The 24,363-nt window shown below is 54.2% G+C and overlaps 1 protein-coding gene across 1 annotated transcript in view; it reads left to right on the top strand.

Annotated features, from left to right (window-relative positions):
* LOC147091220 (complement C1r-A subcomponent-like) overlaps nucleotides 1–24,363 on the top strand; it is a 76,132-nt gene that overhangs the window by 24,214 nt on the left and 27,555 nt on the right. The window contains exons 5-6 of the mRNA XM_085976484.1: nucleotides 5,767–5,960; nucleotides 8,194–8,341. Coding sequence (XP_085832610.1) covers nucleotides 5,767–5,960; nucleotides 8,194–8,341 — 342 coding nt within the window. The remainder of the gene's footprint in view (nucleotides 1–5,766; nucleotides 5,961–8,193; nucleotides 8,342–24,363) is intronic.

Raw genomic sequence — 24,363 nt, 5'->3', positions numbered from 1 at the left:
CAATCCCAGCTTCTCCAGTCTCTCCACATCACTGAAGTCCCTCATCCCTGGTACCATTCTGGTCAATCTCCCCTTAACCTTCTCTGCTCTAAGGAGAACAACCCCAGCTTCTCCAGTCTCTCCACATCACTGAAGTCCCTCATCCCCGGTACCATTCTGGTCAATCTCCCCTTAACCTTCTCTGCTCTAAGGAGAACAATCCCAGCTTCTCCAGTCTCTCCACATCACTGAAGTCCCTCATCCCTGGTACCATTCTGGTCAATCTCCCCTTAACCTTCTCTGCTCTAAGGAGAACAACCCCAGCTTCTCCAGTCTCTCCACATCACTGAAGTCCCTCATCCCCGGTACCATTCTGGTCAATCTCCCCTTAACCTTCTCTGCTCTAAGGAGAACAATCCCAGCTTCTCCAGTCTCTCCACATCACTGAAGTCCCTCATCCCTGGTACCATTCTGGTCAATCTCCCCTTAACCTTCTCTGCTCTAAGGAGAAAAATCCCAGCTCCTCCAGTCTCTCCACATCACTGAAGTCCCTCATCCCCTGGTACCATTCTGGTTAATCTCCCCTTAACCTTCTCTGCTCTAAGGAGAACAATCCCAGCTTCTCCAGTCTCTCCGCATTACTGAAGTCCCTCATCCCCTGGTACCAGTCTGGTCAATCTCCCCTTAACCTTCTCTGCTCTAAGGAGAACAATCCCAGCTTCTCCAGTCTCTCCACATCACTGAAGTCCCTCATCCCTGGTATCATTCTGGTCAATCTCCCCTTAACCTTCTCTGCTCTAAGGAGAACAATCCCAGCTTCTCCAGTCTCTCCACATCACTGAAGTCCCTCATCCCTGGTACCATTCTAGTCAATCTCCCCTCAACCTTCTCTGCTCTAAGGAGAACAATCCCAGCTTCTCCAGTCTCTCCACATAACTGAAGTCCCTCATCCCTGGTATCATTCTGGTCAATCTCCCCTTAACCTTCTCTGCTCTAAGGAGAACAATCCCAGCTTCTCCAGTCTCTCCACATAACTGAAGTCCCTCATCCCCTGGTACCATTCTGGTCAATCTCCCCTTAACCTTCTCTGCTCTAAGGAGAACAATCCCAGCTTCTCCAGTCTCTCCACATCACTGAAGTCCCTCATCCCCTGGTACCATTCTGGTCAATCTCCCCTTAACCTTCTCTGCTCTGAGGAGAACAATCCCAGCTTCTCCAGTTTCTCCACGTAACTGAAGTCCCTCATCCCTGGTATCATTCTGGTAAATCTCCCCTTAACCTTCTCTGCTCTAAGGAGAACAATCCCAGCTTCTCCAGTCTCTCCACGTAACTGAAGTCCCTCATCCCTGGTATCATTCTGGTAAATCTCCCCTTAACCTTCTCTGCTCTAAGGAGAACAATCCCAGCTTCTCCAGTCTCTCCACATAACTGAAGTCTCTCATCCCTGGTATCATTCTGGTAAATCTCCCCTTAACCTTCTCTGCTCTAAGGAGAACAATCCCAGCTTCTCCAGTCTCTCCACATAACTGAAGTCTCTCATCCCTGGTACCAGTCAGGTCAATCTCCCCTTAACCTTCTCTGCTCTAAGGAGAACAATCCCAGCTTCTCCAGTCTCTCCACATAACTGAAGTCTCTCATCTCTGGTATCATTCTGGTAAATCTCCCCTTAACCTTGTCTGCTCTAAGGGGAACAATCCCAGCTTCTCCAGTCTCTTCACAGAACTGAAGCCCCTCATCCCTGGTACCATTCTGGTCAATCTCCCCTTAACCTTCTCTGCTCTAAGGAGAACAATCCCAGCTTCTCCAGTCTCTCCACATAACTGAAGTCCCTCATCCCTGGTACCATTCTGGTCAATCTCCCCTTAACCTTCTCTGCTCTAAGGAGAACAACCCCAGCTTCTCCAGTCTCTCCACATAACTGAAGTCCCTCATCCCTGGTAACATTCTGGTTAATCTCCCCTTAACCTTCTCTGCTCTAAGGAGAACAATCCCAGCTTCTCCAGTCTCTCCACATAACTGAAGTCCATCATCCCTAGTAGCATTCTGGTCAATCTCCACTTAACGTTCTCTGCTCTAAGGAAAACAATCCCAACTTCTCCAGTCTCTCCACATCACTGAAGTCCCTTATCCCTGGTACCATTCTGGTCAATCTCCCCTTAACCTTCTCTGCTCTAAGGAGAACAATCCCAGCTTCTTCAGTCTCTCTGCATAACTGAAGTCCCTCATCCCCTGGTACCATTCTGGTCAATCTCCCCTTAACCTTCTCTGCTCTAAGGAGAACAATCCCAGCTTCTCCAGTCTCTCCACATAACTGAAGTCCATCATCCCTAGTAGCATTCTGGTCAATCTCCACTTAACGTTCTCTGCTCTAAGGAAAACAATCCCAACTTCTCCAGTCTCTCCACATCACTGAAGTCCCTTATCCCTGGTACCATTCTGGTCAATCTCCCCTTAAACTTCTCTGCTCTAAGGAGAACAATCCCAGCTTCTCCAGTCTCTCCACATAACTGAAGTCCCTCATCCCTGGTACCATTCAGGTAAATCTCCTCTTAACCTTCTCTGCTCTAAGGAGAACAATCCCAGCTTCTCCAGTCTCTCCACATAACTGAAGTCCCTCATCCCTGGTACCATTCTGGTCAATCTCCCCTTAACCTTCTCTGCTCTAAGGAGAACAATCCCAGCTTCTCCAGTCTCTCCACATCACTGAAGTCCCTCATCCCTGGTACCATTCTGGTCAATCTCCCCTTAAACTTCTCTGCTCTAAGGAGAACAACCCCAGCTTCTCCAGTCGCTCCACATCACTGAAGTCCCTCATCCCTGGCCCCATTCTGGTCAATCTCCCCTTAACCTTCTCTGCTCTAAGGAGAACAATCCCAGCTTCTCCAGTCTCTCCACATAACTGAAGTCCATCATCCCTGGTACCATTCAGGTAAATCTTCTCTTAACCTTCTCTGCTCTAAGGAGAACAATCCCAGCTTCTCCAGTCTCTCCACATAACTGAAGTCCCTCATCCCTGGTACCATTCTGGTCAATCTCCCCTTAACCTTCTCTGCTCTAAGGAGAACAATCCCAGCTTCTCCAGTCTCTCCACATCACTGAAGTCCCTCATCCCCTGGTACCATTCTGGTCAATCTCCCCTTAAACTTCTCTGCTCGGAGGGGAACAATCCCAGCTTCTCCAGTCTCTCCACGTAACTGAAGTCCCTCATCCCTGGTACCATTCTGGTCAATCTCCCCTTAACCTTCTCTGCTCTAAGGAGAACAATCCCAGCTTCTCCAGTCTCTCCACATAACTGAAGTCCCTCATCCCTGGTACCATTCTGGTCAATCTCCCCTTAACCTTCTCTGCTCTAAGGAGAACAATCCCAGCTTCTCCAGTCTCTCCACATAACTGAAGTCCCTCATCCCTGGTACCATTCTGGTCAATCTCCCCTTAACCTTCTCTGCTCTAAGGAGAACAACCCCAGCTTCTCCAGTCTCTCCACATAACTGAAGTCCCTCATCCCTGGTACCATTCTGGTTAATCTCCCCTTAACCTTCTCTGCTCTAAGGAGAACAATCCCAGCTTCTCCTGTCTATCCACATCACGGAAGTCCCTCATCCCTGGTACCATTCTGGTCAATCTCCCCTTAACCTTCTCTGCTCTAAGGAAAACAATCCCAACTTCTCCAGTCTCTCCACATCACTGAAGTCGCTTATCCCTGGTACCATTCTGGTCAATCTCCCCTTAACCTTCTCTGCTCTAAGGAGAACAATCCCAGATTCTCCAGTCTATCCACATCACTGAAGTCCCTCATCCCTGGTACCATTCTGGTCAATCTCCCCTTAACCTTCTCTGCTCTAAGGAGAACAATCCCAGCTTCTCCAGTCTCTCCACATCACTGAAGTCCCTCATCCCTGGTACCATTCTGGTCAATCTCCCCTTAACCTTCTCTGCTCTAAGGAGAACAATCCCAGCTTCTCCAGTCTCTCCACATCACTGACATCCCTCATCCCTGGTACCATTCTGGTCAATCTCCACTTAACCTTCTCTGCTCTAAGGAGAACAACCCCAGCTTCTCCAGTCTATCCACGTAACTGAAGGCCCTCATCCCTGGTACCATTCTGGTCAATCTCCCCTTAAACTTCTGTGCTCTAAGGAGAAGAACCCCAGCTTCTCCAGTCGCTCCACATCACTGAAGTCCCTCATCCCTGGCCCCATTCTGGTCAATCTCCCCTTAACCTTCTCTGCACTAAGGAGAACAATCCCAGCTTCTCCAGTCTCTCCACATCACTGAAGTCCCTCATCCCTGGTACCATTCTGGTCAATCTCCCCTTAACCTTCTATGCTCTAAGGAGAACAATCCCAGCTTCTCCAGTCTCTCCACATAACTGAAGTCCCTCATCCCTGGTACCATTCTGGTCAATCTCCCCTTAACCTTCTCTGCTCGAAGGAGAACAATCCCAGCTTCTCCAGTCTCTCCACATCACTGAAGTCCCTCATCCCCTGGTACCATTCTGGTCAATCTCCCCTTAACCTTCTCTGCTCTAAGGAGAACAATCCCAGCTTCTCCAGTCTCTCCATGTAACTGAAGTCCCTCATCCCTGGTATCATTCTGGTAAATCTCCCCTTAACCTTCTCTGCTCTAAGGAGAACAACCCCAGCTTCTCCAGTCTCTCCACATAACTGAAGTCCCTCATCCCCTGGTAGCATTCTGGTAAATCTCCCCTTAACCTTCTCTGCTCTAAGGAGAACAATCCCAGCATCTCCAGTCTATCCACATCACTGAAGTCCCTCATCCCTGGTACCATTCTGGTCAATCTCCCCTTAACCTTCTCTGCTCTAAGGAGAACAACCCCAGCTTCTCAAGTCTCTCCACGTAACTGAAGTCCCTCATCCCTGGTACCATTCTGGTAAATCTCCCCTTAACCTTTTCTGCTCTTAGGAGAACAATCCCAGCTTCTCCAGTCTCTCCACATCACTGAAGTCCCTCATCCCTGGTACCATTCTGGTCAATCTCCCCTTAACCTTCTCTGCTCTAAGGAGAACAATCCCAGCTTCTCCAGTCTCTCCACATAACTGACATCGCTCATCCCTGGTACCAGTCTGGTCAATCTCCACTTAACCTTCTCTGCTCTAAGGAGAACAATCCCAGCATCTCCAGTCTATCCACATCACTGAAGTCCCTCATCCCTGGTACCATTCTGGTCAATCTCCCCTTAACCTTCTCTGCTCTAAGGAGAACAACCCCAGCTTCTCCAGTCGCTCCACATCACTGAAGTCCCTCATCCCTGGCCCCATTCTGGTCAATCTCCCCTTAACCTTCTCTGCTCTAAGGAGAACAACCCCAGCTTCTCCATTCTCTCCACATCACTGAAGTCCCTCATCCCTGGTACCATTCTGGTCAATCTCCCCTTAACCTTCTCTGCTCTAAGGAGAACAACCCCAGCTTCTCCAGTCTCTCCACATAACTGAAGTCCCTCATCCCTGGTACCATTCTGGTCAATCTCCCCTTAACCTTCTCTGCTCTAAGGAGAACAATCCCAGCTTCTCCAGTCGCTCCACGTAACTGTAGTCCCACATCCCTGGTACCATTCTGGTAAATCTCCTCTGCAACCCTCTCGAAGGCCTTGACATGTTTCCTAAAGTGTGTTGCCTGGGGAAATGGACACAATACTTCAGCTGGGGCCTAATCCTGTGATTCATCTCCCATTCCCGTTTTACTCTCTGAGCATTGCCTTGGTGAGCGAGCTGGTGGAAGTTCGATGTGAGTTGACGCCTCTGCCTCTCTTCATTTCCGTTTCTCAGTTGGGTGCCAGGAATTTTTCAACCAGATTTCAGGGCACGTGAAGAGCCCGGAGTATCCCAGGCCTTATCCTCCTAACCTCAGCTGCAACTACAGTATCCGAGTGGAACAAGGCTTTGTCATCAGCATGGAGTTCATGGACCTGTTTGAGATCGACTCCCACGATGAGGTCCCGTGTCCGTACGACGACCTGATGGTGAGAATGCCCGCAACATGTCCAGTCCGTCCGACCGCGGCCCAGGCTCGCTTGACTCCCAGGACAAGCGGGCCCCTGTCCCTCCCACCAGCAGCTTCTGTACAGAGCAGGCAAGGCCCAGGCACCATCCCCGGCCTGGGTTGTGTCAGCCTGATCTTGCCCGGTGTGGTAGAGGGAGCTTTACTCTGTATCTAACCCCGTGCTGTACCTGCCCTGGGAGTGTTTGATGGGACAGTGTAGAGGGAGCTTTACTCTGTATCTAACCCGTGCTGTACCTGCCCTGGGAGAGTTTGATGGGACAGTGTAGAGGGAGCTTTACTGTGTATCTAACCCGTGCTGTACCTGCCCTGGGAGTGTTTGATGGGACAGTGTAGAGGGAGCTTTACTCTGTATCTAACCCGTGCTGTACCTGCCCTGGGAGTGTTTGATGGGACAGTGTAGAGGGAGCTTTACTCTGTATCTAACCCGTGCTGTACCTGCCCTGGCGTGTTTGATGGGACAGTGTAGAGCGAGCTTTACTCTGTATCTAACCCATGCTGTACCTGCCCTGGGAGTGTTTGATGAGACAATGTAGAGGGAGCTTTACTCTGTATCTAACCTGTGCTGTACCTGCCCTGGGAGTGTTTGATGGGACAGTGTAGAGGGAGCTTTACTCTGTATCTAACCCGTGCTGTACCTGCCCTGGGAGTGTTTGATGGGACAGTGTAGAGGGAGCTTTACTCTGTATCTAACCCGTGCTGTACCTGCCCTGGGACTGTTTGATGGGACAGTGTAGAGGGAGCTTTACTCTGTATCTAACCCATGCTGTACCTGCCCTAGGAGTGTTTGATGGGACAGTGTAGAGGGAGCTTTACTCTGTATCTAACCCGTGCTGTACCTGCCCTGGGAGTGTTTGATGGGACAGTGTAGAGGGAGCTTTACTCTGTATCTAGCCCGTGCTGTACCTGCCCTGGGAGTGTTTGATGGGACAGTGTAGAGGGAGCTTTACTCTGTATCTAACCCGTGCTGTACCTGCCCTGGGAGTGTTTGATGGGACAGTGTAGAGGGAGCTTTACTCTGTATCTAACTCGTGCTGTACCTGGCCTGGGAGTGTTTGATGGGGCAGTGTAGAGGGAGCTTCACTCTATATCTAACCCATGCTGTACCTGCCCTGGGAGTGTTTGATGGGACAGTGTAGAGGGAGCTTTACTCTGTATCTAACCCATGCTGTACCTGCCCTGGGAGTGTTTGATGGGACAGTGTAGAGGGAGCTTTACTCTGTATCTAACCCGTGCTGTACCTGCCCTGGGAGTGTTTGATGGGACAGTGTATAGGCAGCTTTACTCTGTATCTAACCCATGCTGTACCTGCCCTGGGAGTGTTTGACTGGACAGTGTAGAGGGAGCTTTACTCTGTATCTAACTCCGTGCTGTACCTGCCCTGGGAGTGTTTGATGGGACAGTGTAGAGGGTGCTTTACTCTGTATCTAACCCGTGCTGTACCTGCCCTGGAGTGTTTGATGGGACAGTGTAGAGCGAGCTTTACTCTGTATCTAACCCATGCTGTACCTGCCCTGGGAGTGTTTGATGAGACAGTGTAGAGGGAGCTTTACTCTGTATCTAACCTGTGCTGTACCTGGCCTGGGAGTGTTTGATGGGACAGTGTAGAGGGAGCTTTACTCTGTATCTAACCCGTGCTGTACCTGCCCTGGGAGTGTTTGATGGGACAGTGTAGAGGGAGCTTTACTCTGTATCTAACCCGTGCTGTACCTGCCCTGGGACTGTTTGATGGGCAGTGTAGAGGGAGATTTACTCTGTATCTAACCCATGCTGTACCTGCCCTGGGAGTGTTTGATGGGACAGTGTAGAGGGAGCGTTACTCTGTATCTAACCCGTGCTGTACCTGCCCTAGGAGTGTTTGATGGGACAGTGTAGAGGGAGCTTTACTCTGTATCTAACCCGTGCTGTACCTGCCCTGGGAGTGTTTGATGGGACAGTGTAGAGGGAGCTTTACTCTGTATCTAACCCGTGCTGTACCTGCCCTGGGAGTGTTTGATGGGACAGTGTAGAGGGAGCTTTACTCTGTATCTAACCCGGGCTGTACCTGCCCTGGGAGTGTTTGATGGGACGGTGTAGAGGGAGCTTTACTCTGTATCTCGTTGGAAATTTCAGGTGTCCTGAGGTTGGATTTGGAGTGTTGACCGTTTGTGAGTCATGGATCAATGACATCTCTGTCATTTCCCCATTGGTTTCAGATCGAATACAATGACATCGTCAAAGGTCCCTTGTGCGGGAGCAAGAAACCGGGGCCGATCGACACACGGAGTAACGCCGTCGACATTCTCTTCCACACGGACGACTCAGGGGACAGCCGAGGCTGGAAGCTCCGATACACAACCGACCGTAACTCTCTCCTCCATCTCGCTTGACCTTTCCGTTACTCTTTCTATGCCGATTACTGCCCCCCCTCCCTACCTCTGTAACCTCCTCCTGCCACTGGAATCCTCCAAGACCTCGGCGCTCTTTCAAGTCTGGCTCTCGCGCATCCCATAAACATAGAAACATAGAAGATAGGAGCAGGAGTCGGCCATTCGGCCCCTCGAGCCTGCTCCGCCATTCAATGCGATCATGGCTGATCATCCAAACTCAGTACCCTGTCCCTGACTTCTCCCCATATCTCTTGATCCCTTTAGCCTTAAGAAATATATCCAACTCCTTCTTGAATATATTTAATGTATTGGCTTCTACTGCCTTCTGTGGTAGAGAATTCCACAGGTTCACCACTCTCTGGATGAAGAAATTCCTCCTCATTTCTGTCCTAAAAGGCTTACCCCTTATCCTTAGACTGTGACCCCTGGTTCTGGACTCCCCGACCATCGGGAACATCCTTCCTGCATCTAGTCTGTCCAGTCCTGTCAGAATTTTATAAGTTTCAATGAGATCCCCTCTCATTCTTCTAAACTCCAGCGAGTATAAACCCAATCGTCCCAATCTCTCCTCATACGTCATTCCTGCCATCCCAGGTATCAGCCTGGTGAATCTTCGCTGCACTCCCTCCATGGCAAGAACATCCTTCCTCAGATAAGGTGACCAAAACTGCACACAATACTCAAGGTGTGGTCTCACCAAGGCCCTGTACAACTGCAGCAAGACATCCTTGTTCCTGTACTCGAACCCTCTCGCTACGAAGGCCAACATACCATTTGCCTTCTTAACCGCCTGCTGCACCTGCATGCTTACCTTCAGTGACTGGTGCACAAGGACACCCAGGTCTGGTTGCACTTCCCCTTCTCCCAATCTATTGCCATTCAGATAATAATCTGCCTTGATTTTCATCGCTGAACCATTGGCGGCCGTGCCTTCAGCGGCCTAGACCCTAAACTCTGGCCTTCCCTATCTAGACATCTCCGTCTCTCTCTCTCTTCCTTTAAGACGCTCCTTAAAATCCTACCTCTTTGACCAAGCTTTAGGTCACCTCGCCTGATAACTGCTCCTGTGGCTCGGTGTCAATTTTTGCCTGAGTTATGCTGTTGTGACACACCTTGTGAGGTTTTACTATGTTAAAGGCGCTATCTAAATGCAAGCTGCTGTTGTTGTTTCTGCCGAGCTCCATGGTTCGGTGGATCCTGCCTGAGCCTGGGCCCTGGCTCAGTGGGTAGCACTCTCTCTCTCTCTCTCTGTAGCCTAAGTCAGAGCATCGTGGGTTTTAGCCCCACTCCAGAGACTTGAGCCCCATTATCCCAGGCCGACACTACCCTGTTGCCCAGTACTGAGGGAGCGGCGCACTGTCGGAGGGGCAGTACTGAGGGAACGCCGCACTGTCGGAGGGGCAGTACTGAGGGAGTGCTGCACTGTCGGAGGGGCAGTACTGAGAGAGTGCTGCACTGTCGGAGGGGCAGTACTGGGGGAGCGCTGCACTGTCGGAGGGGCAGTACTGTGGGAGCGCTGCACTGTCGGAGGGGCAGTACTGAGGGAGCGCCGCACTGTCGGAGGGGCAGTACTGAGGGAGCCCTGCACTGCCGGAGGGGCAGTACTGGGGGAGCACCGCACTGTCGGAGGGGCAGTACTGAGGGAGCGCCGCACTGTCGGAGGGGCAGTACTGAGGGAACGCCGCACTGTCGGAGGGGCAGTACTGAGGGAGTGCCGCACTGTCGGAGGGGCAGTACTGAGGGAGCGCCGCACTGTCGGAGGGGCAGTACTGAGGGAGTGCTGCACTGTCGGAGGGGCAGTACTGAGAGAGTGCTGCACTGTCGGAGGGGCAGTACTGGGGGAGCGCTGCACTGTCGGAGGGGCAGTACTGTGGGAGCGCTGCACTGTCGGAGGGGCAGTACTGAGGGAGCGCCGCACTGTCGGAGGGGCAGTACTGAGGGAGCCCTGCACTGCCGGAGGGGCAGTACTGGGGGAGCACCGCACTGTCGGAGGGGCAGTACTGAGGGAGCGCCGCACTGTCGGAGGGGCAGTACTGAGGGAACGCCGCACTGTCGGAGGGGCAGTACTGAGGGAGTGCCGCACTGTCGGAGGGGCAGTACTGAGGGAGCGCCGCACTGTCGGAGGGGCAGTACTGAGGGAGTGCTGCACTGTCGGAGGGGCAGTACTGAGGGAACGCCGCACTGTCGGAGGGGCAGTACTGAGGGAGTGCCGCACTGTCGGAGGGGCAGTACTGGGGGAGCACCGCACTGTCGGAGGGGCAGTACTGAGGGAACGCCGCACTGTCGGAGGGGCAGTACTGAGGGAGCACAGCAATGTCGGAGGGGCAGTACTGAGGGAGCGCTGCACTGTCGGAGGGGCAGTACTGAGGGAGCGCCGCACTGTCGGAGGGGCAGTACTGAGGGAACGCCGCACTGTCGGAGGGGCAGTACTGAGGGAACGCCGCACTGTCGGAGGGGCAGTATTGAGGGAGTGCCGCACTGTCGGAGGGGCAGTATTGAGGGAGTGCCGCACTGTCGGAGGGGCAGTACTGAGGGAACGCCGCACTGTCGGGGGCAGTACTGAGGGAGCGCTGCACTGTCGGAGGGGCAGTACAGAGGGAGTGTTGCACTGTCGGAGGGGCAGTACTGAGGGAACGCCGCACTGTCGGAGGGGCAGTACTGGGGGAGCACAGCAATGTCGGAGGGGCAGTACTGAGGGAGCGCTGCACTGTCGGAGGGGCAGTACTGAGGGAGCGCCGCACTGTCGGAGGGGCAGTACTGAGGGAGCGCTGCACTGTCGGAGGGGCAGTTTTGAGGGAGTGCCTCACTGTCGGAGGGGCAGTATTGAGGGAGCGCTGCACTGTCGGGGGCAGTACTGAGGGAGCGCTGCACTGTCGGAGGGGCAGTACTGAGGGAGTGCCGCACTGTCGGAGGGGCAGTACTGAGGGAGCGCTGCACTGTCGGAGGAGCAGTACTGAGGGAGCGCTGCACTGTCGGAGGGGCAGTACTGAGGGAGCGCTGCACTGTCGGAGGGGCAGTACTGAGGGAGCTCTGCACTGTCGGAGGGGCAGTACTGAGAGAGCGCTGCACTGTCGGAGGGGCAGTACTGAGGGAGCGCTGCACTGTCGGAGGGGCAGTATTGAGGGAGTGCCGCACTGTCGGAGGGGCAGTATTGAGGGAGCACTGCACTGTCGGGGGCAGTACTGAGGGAGCGCTGCACTGTGGGAGGGGCAGTTGTGAGGGAGCGCTGCACTGACGGAGGGGCAGTAGTGAGGGAGCTCTGCACTGTCGGAGGGGCAGTACTGAGAGAGCGCTGCACTGTCGGAGGGGCAGTACTGAGGGAGCGCTGCACTGACGGAGGGGCAGTAGTGAGGGAGCTCTGCACTGTCGGAGGGGCAGTACAATGGGAACGCTGCACTGTCGGAGGGGCAGTACTGAGGGAGGGAGTGCTGCACTGTCGGAGGGGCTGTCTTTCGGATGAGACGTTACACTGAGGAGCCCGTCTGCCCGCTCGGGTTCACGTAAAAGATCCCATGGCCAGTAGTGGAAGAGAGGGGAAGTTCCCCCCAACCCCGGTGTCCTGTGGACAATATTTATCCATCAGCCAACATCACTTAAACACAGATGATCTGGTCTATTATCACATGGTTTGCTCTGCCAGCCCTTTGGTGGAGCTCTCCAATTAGATCCACTCCGCTGCAGTATTTATAAATTTCCCTTTTGAAAGTTACCCTTGAATCTGCTTCCACTGCCCTTTCAGACAGTGACAATTCTCTGTGTACACAGGAGGAGGAGGAGGCCACTCAGTCCCTCGGACCACGCTCACTCAGTCCTTCGAGCCTCCCTCACTCAGTCCCTCAATCCTCCCTCACTCAGTCCCTCAATCCTCCCTGACTCAGTCCCTCGATCCTCCCTGACTCAATCCCTCGATCCTCCCTCACTCAGTCCCTCAATCCTCCCTCACTCAGTCTCTCGATCCTCCCTCACTCAGTCCCTCAAGCCTCCCTCACTCAGTCCCTCAAGCCTCCCTCACTCAGTCCCTCAATCCTCCCTCACTCAGTCCCTCAATCCTCCCTCACTCAGTCCCTCAAGCCTCCCTCACTGAGTCCCTCGATCCTCCCTCACTCAGTCCCTCGATCCTCCCTCACTCAGTCCGTCGAGCCTCCCTCACTCAGTCCCTCAATCCTCCCTCACTCAGTCCCTCGATCCTCCCTCACTCAGTCCCTCGATCCTCCCTCACTCAGTCCCTCGATCCTCCCTCACTCAGTACCTCGACCCTCCCTCACTCAGTCCCTCAATCCTCCATCACTCAGTCCCTCGATCCTCCCTCACTCAGTCCCTCGATCCTCCATCACTCAGTCCCTTGACCCTCCCTTACTCAGTCCCTCGATCCTCAGTCACTCAGTCCCTCAATTTGCCGTCACTCAGTCCCTCGACCCTCAGTCACTCAGTCCCTCGATACTCCCTCACTCAGTCCCTCGATCCTCCCTCACTCAGTCCCTCAAGCCTCCCTCACTCAGTCCTTCAATCCTCCCTCACTCAGTCCCTCGATCCTCCCTCACTCAGTCCCTCGAGCCTCCCTCACTCAGTCCCTCAAGCCTCCCTCACTCAGTCCCTCAATCCTCCCTCACTCAGTCCCTCGATCCTCCCTCACTCAGTCCCTCGATCCTCCCTCACTCAGTCCCTCGACCCTCCCTCACTCAGTCCCTCGACCCTCCCTCACTCAGTCCCTCGACCCTCCCTCACTCAGTCCCTCTATCCTCCATCACTCAGTCCCTCGATCCTCCCTCACTCAGTCCCTTGACCCTCCCTCACTCAGACCCTTGATCCTCCCTCACTCAGTCCCTCTATCCTCCCTCAGAAAGTCCCTCGAGCCTCTATCACTCAGTCCCTCGATCCTCCCTCATTCAGTCCCTCGATCCTCAGTCACTCAGTCCCTCAATTCTCCGTCACTCAGTCCCTCGACCCTCAGTCACTCAGTCGGTCGATACTCCCTCACTCAGTCCCTCAATCCTCCCTCATTCAGTCCCTCGTTCCTCCCTCACTCAGTCCCTCGATCCTCCATCACTCAGTCCCTCGACCCTCCCTCACTCAGTCCCTCGATCCTCCATCACTCAGTCCCTCGACCCTCCCTCACTCAGTCCCTCGATCCTCCGCCACACAGTCCCTCAACCCTCAGTCACTCATTCGCTCGATCCTCCCTCACTCAGTCCCTAGTCACTCCCTCACTCAGTCCCTCGACCCTCCCTCACTCAGTCCCTCTATCCTCCATCACTCAGTCCCTCGATCCTCCCTCACACACTCCGTTGACCCTCCATCACTCAGTCCCTCCATCCTCCCTCACTCAGTCCCTCGGCCCTCCATTACTCAGTCCCTCGATCCACCATCGCTCAGTCCCTCGACCCTCCCTCATTCAGTCCCTCGACCCTCCCTCACTCAGTCCCTCGATCCTCCATCACTCAGTCCCTCGACCCTCCATCACTCAGTCCCTCGATCCTCCCTCACTCAGTCCCTCGATCCTCCCTCAGAAAGTCCCTTGATCCTCCATCACTCAGTCCCTCGATCCTCCATCACTCAGTCCCTCGATCCTCCCACACTCAGTCCCTCGATCCTCCATCACTCAGTCCCTTGACCCTCCCTCACTCAGTCCCTCGATCCTCAGTCACTCAGTCCCTCAATTCTCCGTCACTCAGTATCTCGGTCCTCCGTCACTCAGTCCCTCGATCCACCATCACTCAGTCCCTCGACCCTCCCTCATTCAGTCCCTCGACCCTCCCTCACTCAGTCCCTCGATCCTCCGTCACTCAGTCCCTCAACCCTCTGTCACTCAGTCCCTCGATCCTCCATCACTCAGTCCCTCGATCCCCCCTCACACAGTCCCTCGATCCTCAGTCACTCAATCCCCTGATCCTCCCTCACTCAGTCCCTCGACCCTCCCTCACTCAGTCCCTCGATCCTCCATCACTCAGTCCCTCGATCCTCCCTCACTCAGTCCCTCGATCCTCAGTCACTCAGTCCCCCGGTCCTCCCTCACACAGTCCCTCAATCCTCCCTCACTCAGTCCCTCAATCCTCCCTCAGTCAGTCCCTCGACCCTCCCTCACCCAGTCCCTCGATCCTCCCTCATTCAGTCCCTTGATCCTCCCTCACTCAGTTCCTTGATCCTCCATCACTCAGTCCCTCGATCATCCATAACTCAGTCGCTCGATCCTCCCTCACTCAGTCCCTCGATCCTTCATCACTCAGTCCCGCAACGCTCCCTCACTTAGTCCCTCGATCCTCCCTCACTCAGTCCCTCGACCCTCCATCACTCAGTCCCTCGATCCTCCCTTACTCAGTCCCTCAATCCTCCCTCACTCAGTCCCTCGATCCTCCCAAACTCAGTCCCTTGACCCTCGCTCATTCAGTCCCTCGACCCTCCCTCATTCAATCCCTCAATCCTCCATCACAGTCCCTCGATCCTCCGTCACTCAGTCCCTTGATCCTCCCTCACACAGTCCCTCGATCCTCCCTGACTCAATCCCTCGATCCTCCCTCACTCAGTCCCTCAATCCTCCCTCACTCAGTCTCTCGATCCTCCCTCACTCAGTCCCTCAAGCCTCCCTCACTCAGTCCCTCAAGCCTCCCTCACTCAGTCCCTCAATCCTCCCTCACTCAGTCCCTCAATCCTCCCTCACTCAGTCCCTCAAGCCTCCCTCACTGAGTCCCTCGATCCTCCCTCACTCAGTCCCTCGATCCTCCCTCACTCAGTCCGTCGAGCCTCCCTCACTCAGTCCCTCGATCCTCAGTCACTCAGTCCCTCAATTTGCCGTCACTCAGTCCCTCGACCCTCAGTCACTCAGTCCCTCGATCCTCCATCACTCAGTCCCTTGACCCTCCCTTACTCAGTCCCTCGATCCTCAGTCACTCAGTCCCTCAATTTGCCGTCACTCAGTCCCTCGACCCTCAGTCACTCAGTCCCTCGATACTCCCTCACTCAGTCCCTCGATCCTCCCTCACTCAGTCCCTCAAGCCTCCCTCACTCAGTCCTTCAATCCTCCCTCACTCAGTCCCTCGATCCTCCCTCACTCAGTCGCTCGAGCCTCCCTCACTCAGTCCCTCAAGCCTCCCTCACTCAGTCCCTCAATCCTCCCTCACTCAGTCCCTCGATCCTCCCTCACTCAGTCCCTCGATCCTCCCTCACTCAGTCCCTCGACCCTCCCTCACTCAGTCCCTCGACCCTCCCTCACTCAGTCCCTCGACCCTCCCTCAGTCAGTCCCTCGACCCTCCCTCACCCAGTCCCTCGATCCTCCCTCATTCAGTCCCTTGATCCTCCCTCACTCAGTTCCTTGATCCTCCATCACTCAGTCCCTCGATCATCCATAACTCAGTCGCTCGATCCTCCCTCACTCAGTCCCTCGATCCTTCATCACTCAGTCCCGCAACCCTCCCTCACTTAGTCCCTCGATCCTCCCTCACTCAGTCCCTCGACCCTCCATCACTCAGTCCCTCGATCCTCCCTTACTCAGTCCCTCAATCCTCCCTCACTCAGTCCCTCGATCCTCCCAAACTCAGTCCCTTGACCCTCGCTCATTCAGTCCCTCGACCCTCCCTCACTCAGTCCCTCGATCCTCCATCACTCAGTCCCTCGACCCTCCCTCACTCAGTCCCTCGATCCTCCGCCACACAGTCCCTCAACCCTCAGTCACTCATTCGCTCGATCCTCCCTCACTCAGTCCCTAGTCACTCCCTCACTCAGTCCCTCGACCCTCCCTCACTCAGTCCCTCTATCCTCCATCACTCAGTCCCTCGATCCTCCCTCACACACTCCGTTGACCCTCCATCACTCAGTCCCTCCATCCTCCCTCACTCAGTCCCTCGGCCCTCCATCACTCAGTCCCTCGATCCACCATCGCTCAGTCCCTCGACCCTCCCTCATTCAGTCCCTCGACCCTCCCTCACTCAGTCCCTCGATCCTCCATCACTCAGTCCCTCGACCCTCCATCACTCAGTCCCTCGATCCTCCCTCACTCAGTCCCTCGATCCTCCCTCAGAAAGTCCCTTGATCCTCCATCACTCAGTCCCTCGATCCTCCATCACTCAGTCCCTCGATCCTCCCACACTCAGTCCCTCGATCCTCCATCACTCAGTCCCTTGACCCTCCCTCACTCAGTCCCTCGATCCTCAGTCACTCAGTCCCTCAATTCTCCGTCACTCAGTATCTCGGTCCTCCGTCACTCAGTCCCTCGATCCACCATCACTCAGTCCCTCGACCCTCCCTCATTCAGTCCCTCGACCCTCCCTCACTCAGTCCCTCGATCCTCCGTCACTCAGTCCCTCAACCCTCTGTCACTCAGTCCCTCGATCCTCCATCACTCAGTCCCTCGATCCCCCCTCACACAGTCCCTCGATCCTCAGTCACTCAATCCCCTGATCCTCCCTCACTCAGTCCCTCGACCCTCCCTCACTCAGTCCCTCGATCCTCCATCACTCAGTCCCTCGATCCTCCCTCACTCAGTCCCTCGATCCTCAGTCACTCAGTCCCCCGGTCCTCCCTCACACAGTCCCTCAATCCTCCCTCACTCAGTCCCTCAATCCTCCCTCAGTCAGTCCCTCGACCCTCCCTCACCCAGTCCCTCGATCCTCCCTCATTCAGTCCCTTGATCCTCCCTCACTCAGTTCCTTGATCCTCCATCACTCAGTCCCTCGATCATCCATAACTCAGTCGCTCGATCCTCCCTCACTCAGTCCCTCGATCCTTCATCACTCAGTCCCGCAACCCTCCCTCACTTAGTCCCTCGATCCTCCCTCACTCAGTCCCTCGACCCTCCATCACTCAGTCCCTCGATCCTCCCTTACTCAGTCCCTCAATCCTCCCTCACTCAGTCCCTCGATCCTCCCAAACTCAGTCCCTTGACCCTCGCTCATTCAGTCCCTCGACCCTCCCTCATTCAATCCCTCAATCCTCCATCACAGTCCCTCGATCCTCCGTCACTCAGTCCCTTGATCCTCCCTCACACAGTCCCTCAACCCTCCCTCACTCTGTCCCTCGATCCTCCATCACTCAGTCCCTCGATCCTCCATCACTCAGTCCCTCGATCCTCCCTCACTCAGTCCCTCGACCCTCCCTCACTCAGTCCCTCGATCCTCCCTCACAGTCCCTCGATCCTCTGTCACTCAGTCCCTCGATCCTCCCTCACTCAGTACCTCGATCCTCCCTCACTCAGTCCCATGATTCTCCGTCACTCAGTCCCTCAACCCTCCCTCACTCAATCCCTCGACCGTCCATCACTCAGTCCCTCGACCCTCCGTAACTCAGTCCCTCGATCCTCCGTCACTCAGTCCCTTGACCCTCCCACACGCAGTCCCTCGATCCTTCCTCACTCAGTCCCTCGACCGTCCATCACACAGTCCCTCGATCCTCCGTCACAGTCCATCGACCATCCCTCACTCAGTCCCTCGATCCTCCGTCACAGTCCATCGACCATCCCTCACTCAGTCCCTTGATCCTCCCTCATTCAGTCCCTCGCTCCTCCCTCACTCAGTCCCTCGATCCTCCCTCACTCAGTCCCTTGACCATCCCTCATTCATTCCCTTGATCCTCCCTCACTCAGTCCCTCGATCCTCCATCACTGAGTCCCTCGACCCTCCATCACTCAGTCCCTTGACCCACCCTCACTCAGTCCCTCGATCCTCCATCACTCAGTCCCTCGATCCTCCCTCATTCAGTCTCGATCCTCCTTCACTCAGTCCCTCGATCCTCCCTCACTCAGTCCCTCGATCCTCCCTCCCTCAGTTGCTCGATCCTCCATCATTCAGTCCGTCGATCATCCATCACTCAGTCCCTTGATCCTCCATCACTCAGTCCCTCGATCCTCCCTCACTCAGCCCCTCGATCCTCCATCACTCAGTCCCTCGACCCTCCATCACTCAGTCCCTCGATCCTCACTCAGTCCCTCGATTCTCCGTCACTCTGTCCCTCGACCCTCAGTCACTCAGTCCCTCGATCCTCCCTCACTCAGTCCCTCGATCCTCCCTCACTCAGTCCCTCGATCCTCCCTCACTCAGTCCCTAGTCACTCCCTCACTCAGTCCCTCGATCCTCCCTCACTCAGTCCCTCGATGCTCCCTCACTCAGTCCCTAGTCCCTCCCTCACTCAGTCCCTCGACCCTCCCTCACTCTGTTCCTCGATCCTCCGTCACTCATTCCCTCGACCCTCTCTCACTCAGTCACTCGACCGTCCATCACTCAGACCCTCAATTCTCCATCACTCAGTCCCTCGACCCTCCCTCATTCAGTCTCGATCCTCCCTCACTCAGTCCCTCGATCATTCCTCACTCAGTCCCTCGACCCTCCCTCACTCAGTCCCTCGATCCTCCCTCCCTCAGTCCCTCGATCCTCCATCACTCAGTCCCTCGACCCTCCCTCACTCAGTCCCTCAATCCTCCCTCACTCTGTCCCACGACCCTCCCTCATTCAGTCCCTTGATCCTCCCTCACTCAGTCCCTTGATCCTCCCTCACTCAGTCCCACGACCCTCCCTCATTCAGTCCCTCGATCCTCCCTCACTCAGTCCCTCAATCCTCCATCACTCAGTCCCTCGACCCTCCCTCACTCAGTCCCTCGATCCTCCATCACTCATTCCCTTGACCCTCTCTCACTCAGTCACTCGACCGTCCATCACTCAGTCCCTCAACCCTCCATCACTCAGTCCCTCGATCCTCCATCACTCAGTCCTCGACCCTCCCTCACTCAGTCCCTCGATCCTCCCTCACTCCATCCCATGACACTCCCTCATTCAGTCCCTCGATCCTCCCTCACTCAGTCCCTTGATCCTCCCTCACTCAGTCCCTCGACCATCCCTCACTCAGTCCCTCGATCCTCCATCACTCAGTCCCTCGACCCTCCATCACTCAGTCCCTTGACCCACCCTCATTCAGTCCCTCGATCCTCCATCACTCAGTCCCTCGAACCTCCCTCATTCAGTCTCAATCCTCCCTCACTCAGTCCCTCGCTCCTCCCTCACTCAGTCCCTTGATCCGCCCTCGCTCAGTCCCTCAATCCTCCATCACTCAGTCCCTCGACCCTCCCTCACTCAGTCTCTCGATCCTCTCACTCAGTCCCTCGATCCTCCCTCACTCAGTCCCTCAATCCTCCATCACTCAGTCCCTCGACCCTCCGTCACAGTCCCTCGATCCTCCATCACTTAGTCCCTTGATCCCCCCTCACTCAGTCTCTTGATCCTCAGTCACTCAGTCCCTCAATCCTCCCTCACTCAGTCCCTCGATCCTCCCTCACTCAGTCCCTCGATCTTCAGTCACTCAATCCATCAATCCTCCCTCACTCAGTCCTTTGCCCCCTGTCACTCAGTCCCTCGATCCTCCCACACTCAGTCCCTCAATCCTCCCTCACTCAATCCCTCGACCCTCCCTCACTCAGTCACTCGACCCTCCCTCACTCAGTCCCTCGACCCTCCATCACTCAGTCCCTCGACCCTCCCTCACTCAGTCCCTTGATCCTCCCTCACTCAGTCCCGCGATCCTCCCTCACTCAGTCCCTCGATCCTCCCTCACTCAGTCCCTCGATCCTCAGTCACTCAGTGCCTCAATCCTCCCTCACTCAATCCCTCGACCCTCCCTCACTCAGTCCCTTGACCCTCCCTCACTCAGTCCCTCGACCCTCCATCACTCAGTCCCTCAATCCTCCCTCACTCAGTCCCTCAATCCTCCCTCACTCAGTCCCGCAATCCTCCCTCACTCAGTCCCTCGATCCTCCCTCACTCAGTCCCTCGATCCTCAGTCACTCAGTCCCTCGATCCTCCATCAGTCAGTCCCTCGATTCTCCCTCACTCAGTCCCTCGATCCTCCCTCACTCAGCCCCTCGATCCTCCCTCACTCAGTCCCTCAACCCTCCATCACTCAGTCCCTCGATCCTCCCTCACTCAATCCATCAATCCTCCCTCACTAGGTCTTTTGCCCCCGTCACTCAGTCCCTCGATCCTCCCTCACTCAGTCCCTCAATTCTCCCTCACTCAATCCCTCGACCCTCCCTCACTCAGTCCCTCGACCTTCCCTCACTCAGTCCCTCGACCCTCCATCACTCAGTCGCTCGATCCTCCCTCACTCAGTCCCTCGATCCTCCGTCACAGTCCCTCGATCCTCCCTCACACAGTCCCGCGATCCTCCCTCACTCAGTCCCTCAATCCTCCCTCACTCAGTCCCTCAATCCTCCCTCACTCAGTCCCTCGATCCTCCATCACTCAGTCCCTCGATCCTCCATCACTCAGACCCTTGATCCACCCTCACTCAGTCCCGTGATCCTCCCTCACTCAGTCCCTCGACCATCTGCCACTCAGTCCCTCGATCCTCCCTCACTCAGTCCCTCGATCCTCAATCACTCAGTCCCTCGACCCTCCCTCACTCAGTCTCTCGATCCTTCCTCACTCAGTCCCCCGACCCTCCATCACTCAGTCCCTGAACCTTCCATCACTCAGCCCCTCGACCCTCATCACTCAGTCCCTTGACCCTCCATCACTCAGTCCCTCGACCCTCTCTTAAGAAGTATATCCAACTCCTTCTTGAATATATTTAATGAATTGGCCTCAACTGCCTTCTGTGGTAGAGAATTCCACAGGTTCACCACACTCTGGGTGAAGAAATTCCTCCTCATCTCAGTCCTAAATGCCTTACCCCTTATCCTTAGACTGTGACCCCTGGTTCTGGACTCCCCGACCATCGGGAACATCCTTCCTGCATCTAGTCTGTCTAGTCCTGTCAGAATTTTATAAGTTTCAATGAGATCCCCTCTCATTCTTCTAAACTCCAACGAATATAAGCCCAATCGACCCAATCTCTCCTCATACGTCATTCCTGCCATCCCAGGTATCAGTCTGGTGAATCTTCGCTGCACTCCCTCCATGGCAAGAACGTCCTTCCTCAGATAAGGCGACCAAAACTGCACACAATACTTAAGGTGTGGTCTCACCAAGGTCCTGTACAACTGCAGCAAGACATCCTTGTTCCTGTACTCAAACTCTCTCGCTACGAAGGCCAACATACCATTTGCCTTCTTAACCGCCTACTGCACCTGCATGCTTACCTTCAGCGACTGGCGAACAAGGACACCCAGGTCTCGTTGCACTTCCCCTTCTCCCAATCTATTGCCATTCAGATAATAATCTGCCTTCCTGTTTTTGCCACCAAAGTGGATAACCTCACATTTATCCTCGTTATATTGCTTCTGCCATGCTTCTGCCCAATCACCCAACCTATCCAAATCATGCTGGAGTTTCTCGGCTTCCTCCTCACAGCACACACGCCCACCCAGCTTTGTGTCGTCTGCAAACTTGGAGATATTACATCTAGTTCCCTCGTCTAGATCATTAATATATATTGTGAACAGCTGGGGTCCTAGGATGATCTGCAACCTAACTCCATATCTCCGCCCTTTGCCCCATATCCCTTAATAGCTTTGGTTGACAAAAACCTATCAATCTCAGATTTAAAATTAACAATTGATCCAGCATCAATTGCCGTTTGCGGAAGAGAGTTCCAATCTTCTACCATCCTTTGTGTGTAGAAGTGTTTCCTAATTTCACTCCTGAAAGGTCTGGCTCTAATTTTTTAGACTCTGCCCCCAGTCTGAGACTCCCCAACCAGCGGAAATAGTTTCTCTCTCTCTCTACCCTATCTGTTCCCCTTAATATCCTGAACACTTCGATCACATTTAACCTTCTAAATTCTAAGGAATACAACCCCATTTGTAAAAAAATGGTTCCTCATGTCGCCTCTGGTTCTTTTCCTAATTATCTTCAATTTGTTTCCTCTGGTTATCGACCCTCCTGCCACTGGGAACAGTTTCTCTCTCACCACTCTATCAAAACCCTTCATAATTTTGAACAACTCTATCAAATCTCCCCTTAACCTTCTCTGCTCTAAGGAGAACAATCCCAGCTTCTCCAGTCTCTCCACATAACTGAAGTCCCTCATCCCTGGTACCATTCTGGTCAATCTCCCCTTAACCTTCTCTGCTCTAAGGAGAACAATCCCAGCTTCTCCAGTTTCTCCACATAACTGAAGTCCCTCATCCCTGGTACCATTCTGGTCAATCTCCCCTTAACCTTCTCTGCTCTAAGGAGAACAATCCCAGCTTCTCCAGTCTCTCCACATAACTGAAGTCCCTCATCCCTGGTACCATTCTGGTCAATCTCCCCTTAACCTTCTCTGCTCTAAGGAGAACAACCCCAGCTTCTCCAGTCTCTCCACATCACTGAAGTCCCTCATCCCTGGTACCATTCTGGTCAATCTCCCCTTAACCTTATCTGCTCTAAGGAGAACAATCCCAGCTTCTCCAGTCTATCCACGTAACTGAAGTCTCTCATCCCCTGGTACCATTCTGGTCAATCTCCCCTTAACCTTCTCTGCTCTAAGGAGAACAATCCCAGCTTCTCCAGTCTCTCCACATCACTGAAGTCCCTCATCCCTGGTACCATTCTGGTCAATCTCCCCTTAACCTTCTCTGCTCCAAGGAGAACAATCCCAGCTTCTCCAGTCTCTCCACATAACTGAAGCCCCTCATCCCTGGTACCATTCTGGTCAATCTCCCCTAAACCTTCTCTGCTCTAAGGAGAACAACCCCAGCTTCTCCAGTCTATCCACATCACTGAAGTCTCTCATCCCTGCTACCATTCTGGTCAATGTCCCCTTAACCTTCTCTGCTCTAAGGAGAACAATCCCAGCTTCTCCAGTCTCTCCACGTAACTGAATTCCCTCATCCCTGGTACCATTCCGCTCAATCTCCCCTTAACCTTCTCTGCTCTAAGGAGAACAACCCCAGCTTCTCCAGTCTCTCCACATAACTGAAGTCCCTCATCCCCTGGTACCATTCTGGTCAATCTCCCCTTAACCTTCTCTGCTCTAAGGAGAACAACCCCAGCTTCTCCAGTCTCTCCACGTAACTGAAGTCCCTCATCCCTGGTACCATTCTGGTCAATCTCCCCTTAACCTTCTCTGCTCTAAGGAGAACAATCCCAGCTTCTCCAGTCTCCCCACATAACTGAAGTCCCTCATCCCTGGTGCGATTCTAGTAAATCTCCCCTGCACCCTCTCCATGGCCTTGACATCCTTCCTAAAGTGCGGTGCCCAGAATTGGACACAATACTCCAGTTGAGGCCGAACCAGTGCTCTTGTACTCTGTGCCTCTATTTATGAAGCCCAGCATCCCGAATGCTTTTTTTAACCGCTTTCTCAACCTACCCTGCCACCTTCAGCGATTTGTGCACATATACCCCCAGGTCGCTCTGTTCGTGCGCCCCTTTTGAATTGTACCCTTTAATTTATATTGCCTCTCCTCATTCTTCCTACCAAAATGTATCACTTCACACTTCTCTGCATTAAATTTCATCTGCCACGTATCTGCCCATTTTCATAGAATCATAGAAAGTTACAGCACGAAAGGAGGCCATTTCGGCCCATCGTGTCCGCGCCGGCCAACAAAGAGCTATCCAGCCTAATCCCACGTTCCAGCTCTTGGTCCGTGGCCCTGCAGGTTACAACATCCCAAGTGCACATCCAAGTACTTTTCAAATGTGGTTCGGGTTCCTGCCTCTACCACCCTTTCAGGCAGTGAGTTCCAGACCCCCACAACCCTCTGGGTGAAGAAATTTCCCCTCAAATCCCCTCTAAACCTTCCCCCAATTACTTGAAGATTATTTTACCAATCTATCTGTGCCTTCCTGAAGTCTAATATCCTTCTCATTGTTTACTACATTTCCGACTGTCATGTCATCTGCAAACGTTGAAATTATGCCCTGTATACCCAAGTCCAGGTCATTAATATATATAGTTCTCCTCTTCTTAGGCAGTCCCTCGGAACCGAGGATGACTTGCTTCCACACTAACAATGAGTTCTCAGGTGACTGATGAGTCCAATGCGGGACCTACAGTCTCTGTCACAGGTGGGGCAGACGGTGGTTGAAGGGGCGGGTGGGCGGGGTGCTTGGGTTGATGTGCGCTCCTTGCACTGCCTGCGCTTGGCTTCT

This window comes from Somniosus microcephalus, unplaced genomic scaffold (genome assembly GCF_052327205.1).
Source record: "Somniosus microcephalus isolate GS21.2 unplaced genomic scaffold, FLI_Smic_1.0 unresolved_chr3, whole genome shotgun sequence".
Taxonomy (NCBI): Eukaryota; Metazoa; Chordata; class Chondrichthyes; order Squaliformes; family Somniosidae; genus Somniosus; species Somniosus microcephalus.
The sequence above is the reverse complement of the archived record's forward strand: the minus strand, read 5'-3'. Positions and strand labels throughout refer to the sequence as shown.